Source organism: Quercus lobata, chromosome 9, assembly GCF_001633185.2.
Source record: "Quercus lobata isolate SW786 chromosome 9, ValleyOak3.0 Primary Assembly, whole genome shotgun sequence".
Lineage (NCBI taxonomy): Eukaryota > Viridiplantae > Streptophyta > Magnoliopsida > Fagales > Fagaceae > Quercus > Quercus lobata.
In genome coordinates this window covers 14,417,971-14,421,923 of record NC_044912.1, presented here as the reverse complement: position 1 = coordinate 14,421,923, position 3,953 = coordinate 14,417,971, and the positions used below count along the sequence as shown (strand labels likewise).

At 37.4% G+C, this 3,953-nt stretch overlaps 1 protein-coding gene across 1 annotated transcript; it reads right to left on the bottom strand.

The window, feature by feature from the left end:
- Positions 1 to 3,190, bottom strand: LOC115961272 (receptor-like protein EIX1). Its single transcript, XM_031080276.1, has 6 exons — positions 2,359 to 3,190; positions 1,851 to 2,272; positions 922 to 1,222; positions 661 to 870; positions 427 to 544; positions 1 to 184 (listed from the first exon to the last, which is right to left on the bottom strand). Exons 1-6 carry the CDS (start codon positions 3,188 to 3,190, stop codon positions 1 to 3), a joined length of 2,067 nt encoding a protein of 688 aa, XP_030936136.1.
- Between the last annotated feature and the right edge of the window lie 763 nt (positions 3,191 to 3,953).

Here is a 3,953-nt window from a genome sequence, read left to right as displayed (position 1 = left end):
TCATGTGAATAGCAGTGGCAAGATCATGATATCAACACCAACGTAATTGAATCCATCCAGTTGTAGAGACGCTAGATCCTGGATGTAGAACCTCTTCATGCAATTGCAAAGCTGATAATGATGGTAATCCCCACTACCTGACACGTAACTTGAAATATGAAAAGCATCAGTAATGCCTCCTAGCCTGTATGGCCAGGCCAATCAAGAAATGCTGAAAGAGTTCCAAAAAAAAAATCAATAAACAGATTAATGATTTTTTTAGGTATGTAACAGTTCATTAAAATAGAAGAAAACAGAGCCATACTAATGAAAAGCCAGATTGCTAATCTCATTAACCACGTAACTCATTATGTTTATAGAAATGATCGAAATAAATTGTGAAAAATATTTATAGAAGTCTTATGTTGCAAACATCTACTTACATACAAAGCGGTCACCCCTGGTTCTGAAACTTCCTCCACAATCTTGCCTTGTTCACTGCCATTGTTACGTAGATCCAATCCTTCAGGTTGTCCAAGAACAAGAAATAGGCATGTCTCCATGACTGCTTTAAAAGCAAAGAGCCGCACACACTCCAAAAACTCACAATATATCCAAGTCCTGCTCCAGCATAAAACCATTTTTTGAATTCATCTTTGTCCTTTTCGACATCTTTACTACCATCGTCAGTTGGCTCACTTTGGGATGGTGTTTCTTCACTTGGGCACTTTTGTGTGATTGGAAACCCACAAAGTGCCCAATTCCCAATAAAACGAGTTGCATCAAAGCCTTGGAGTTGAGTGCTTGAAGGAATTTTCCCAGATAAATTGTTGTAAGATGGGTCCAAGTGGCTCAAAAATTGTAACTCTGACATACTAGATGGGATTTCTCCTAAAAACCGATTCCATGACATATCAAGTGATTCTAGCTGCTTCAACTAACCAATCATTTGAGGAATTTCTCCAATTAAGTTGTTTTTGGATATGTTCAGTACAACCAACTCCAAAAGGCTCGAGATTTCACTAGGAAGTTTTCCTGATAGTTTATTGCTTGAAAGGTTAATGATCTTTAATAGTCCAAGATTTTTACCATACTCATACTCCCTCCCTTTTAGTACAACCATTGCACTGTCAACATATATTCCCATACAAACATAGCCTCCATCTGTGCCCAGGTAATCACCATCAAAGAGATTATTGGAAGATTTCCCTTTGTGAGCCATGGCAGTGAAATTATTGAGGCACTATGGTATAGTTCCAGATATGTCATTTAGAGAGAAATCCAAGATGCGTAAATATTTCAACTGACATATATGCCATGGTATGCTTCCATTGAACTTATTGGAACGTAATATAAGAACAATCAATTGTGGCAAGCCTTCGGCAATTCATGCTGGTACTTTTCCAGAGAATTTATTGTTTCCCAAGTCCATAAATTTCAAGGAGCTGCAATTTTTTAAGGATAAAGGAAAATCTCCTGAGAAATTGTTATTACGCAGACTCAATGTTACGAGCATTGACAAATGACAACAAGCCCAAAGAGCTTGGAACCTCACCAGAGAAATTGTTGCCAGCCAAATTCAAAATAAATAGGTTAGGCCAATGCATAAAACAATTTGGAAGTGCTCCAGATAATAGGTTATCAGATAGGTCTAGGAAACCCAACAACCCACCATTGATTTTACAAAGAGGCGTAAGTGAACCAGAAAATCAATTTTTAGAGAGACTCAAGGAGCTGAGATTAGTTGAAAAAAGTGGCAATGGACCCTCTAAATGGTTAGCATTCAAATCAATTGTATGAGCATTCAAAGGCATCTTCGACACATTAGGTAGCAGTCCATGTATTTGGTTGCAAGAAAGATTTAAAAGTACTAATTTAGGAGGCAAGTTCGCAAACCACTCTGCTGGGATGGTATCAGAAATTTCAGCATGGGAGATATCAATGGTGGTAACATTGCTTTGGGTTAGGATCCAATTTGGAAATGTTGGCCCCAACTTGCAAGATCTCAAGTACATTTCATCCAGTTGGAAAGGGGGAGCCCAATTGAAGTCGAATTCAAGAGTAAGAGAATTATCAGATAATAGCAAGTGCCGTAATTTGGAAAGATTTGAAAAATGTGCTTCAGATATGACTCCTTGCAAAGAATTTGAAGAAACATCTAAATGTTCTAGCTTATGAAGGCTTCCAATGGTTTTGGACACAGTCCCATTTAATTTGTTGGAAAAAAGATTTATTTCTTTTAATGATGGAAACATTGCAAAATCAGGCAATGATCCGGTAAATTGATTCCTTGCTAATTCCAAAAAACCTCTAATGAGTCTTTTGCACATCTAGACAAGTCATTGATATGCTCAACGAGTTGTCCATCAAGATTGTTACCCGACAAATGCAATTCACGTAAAGTACATATATCCCCAAAGAATTTTGGAATGCCACCTTTAAGTTGATTATTTTCAAGATGTAGACTTTCAAGAGAAGTAAAATATTTCAAATGAGGAAAAGATGAAGGACTCATTGGGGGAAGATCACACCATGCCATATTCAAGGTTGTTAAATAAGGGAGACCACTCACAACTTCTATCCAATCATTGGCAACATGGAGGTTTGTGAAACTTAAGTCAAGGTCTTTTATTGAAAAGAGATGAGACAACCATTCAAGATTTTCAATAATTGTCAAATTATTGCAGCTAAGATTGAGATATTGCAAATGAGAAAGGTTTCCAAGCTGATGTGGAATTGGCCCACTGAGTTTGGCCCTAGAGAGATCAAGGTATTCTAAGTTACCGAGAGATCCAATGAACTCAGGGATATGGTTATGATTAAAATCATTGTAACTGAGATCCAAATAGGTCAAATATGGCAACTCAAGTAGTGAAGGATTAATCATACCTCCCAAATAAGAAAAACCAAGCCTTAGCTCAAGTACATGGCCTGTTTGGTTGCTGCAGTGAACTCCTTTCCAATTGCAGCAATTCTTATTTTCATCTCCGCTCCCCCAAGAGGAGAGGTTGCCGTAGGCATCAAGAAAGCCTTTTTTGAGCTTAAGGAGTGCTTGTCTCTCCCCATCTAGGCACCTGATGTTGTCACTGTCAGCATCTCCAACACTTGAAATGAATCCAAGTGCTGGTCTCAAATGCAATAAAAGCGAAAAAAATACAATTGCCTGAAGAAGTTTTAGGGAACTTCCACCCGTGAACGTGATCACTGTCATTGCCAAATAGCCAATGAGGAAAATGATCAATTTTACAAATGAAACACCCAATGCTGCAAGTATGTTTTTCGAATAAACAATTTGTTTTGAATAGAAAAAGGCTTTATTGCTTTGAGCTAGCAGCAAATGACTTTGACCCGGACTTGAAGTTTCTAAGAAACAATGAAGAAGCCTTTTATTTCTAAGGCCTTGACATTTTAGTTTAGACTCTTATACAGAGTACAGACTTCACCGGAAGTATTCAAGTCTCGGTGGCAGAAATTGGATATTCAATGAAAAAATTCCCTTGTGACAACTGAAAAGGACGGATATGGTGGAAACTGGAAATTCAACTAATAGGTTGAATTTGTTGTGTTATATGAAAACCATTGGAAATGATAATCTCATTTGATATGATATGGTTAAATCACATTGGTATCGGTCCTAATCCACTACCAAGAGGTTATGTGTTTTTTATTTCTGTTTTTGACTTGGAGCTCTGATGATGATCTTTCTCATTTTGTTTCTTCCTCTCTCCGTTCCCTTCTCAAGTCCGGAGGGGTGGTATTTATAGGTGGTACATTTCTCTCACATTCCTTTGTCCCACACATGTGAGTCCTACATTACATTTTATAAGAGAGATGTCTCATGAGATATTTTCTTAGTGCAATAAGTATATTCCTATCACCCCAACTATTCGAATGAATCATTTAGAATTTAATATTGGGTGGTTATCCATATATAAGGATAACATCGATAAATGCGGAGAATACAAACTTAAGTT

What these genes read in the sequence shown, in the direction of transcription:
- LOC115961272 (XM_031080276.1), bottom strand. Translation starts at nt 3,190, where the DNA reads ATGACAGTGATCACGTTCACGGGTGGAAGTTCCCTAAAACTTCTTCAG. An exon ending in AGAAATTCCTCAAATGATTG is followed by an intron (nt 871 to 921) that starts GTTAGTTGAAGC and finishes ATCGGTTTTTAG; the next exon opens with GAGAAATCCCATCTAGTATG. An exon ending in AAGTGAGCCAACTGACGATG is followed by an intron (nt 545 to 660) that starts GTAGTAAAGATG and finishes CTTTTAAAGCAG; the next exon opens with TCATGGAGACATGCCTATTT.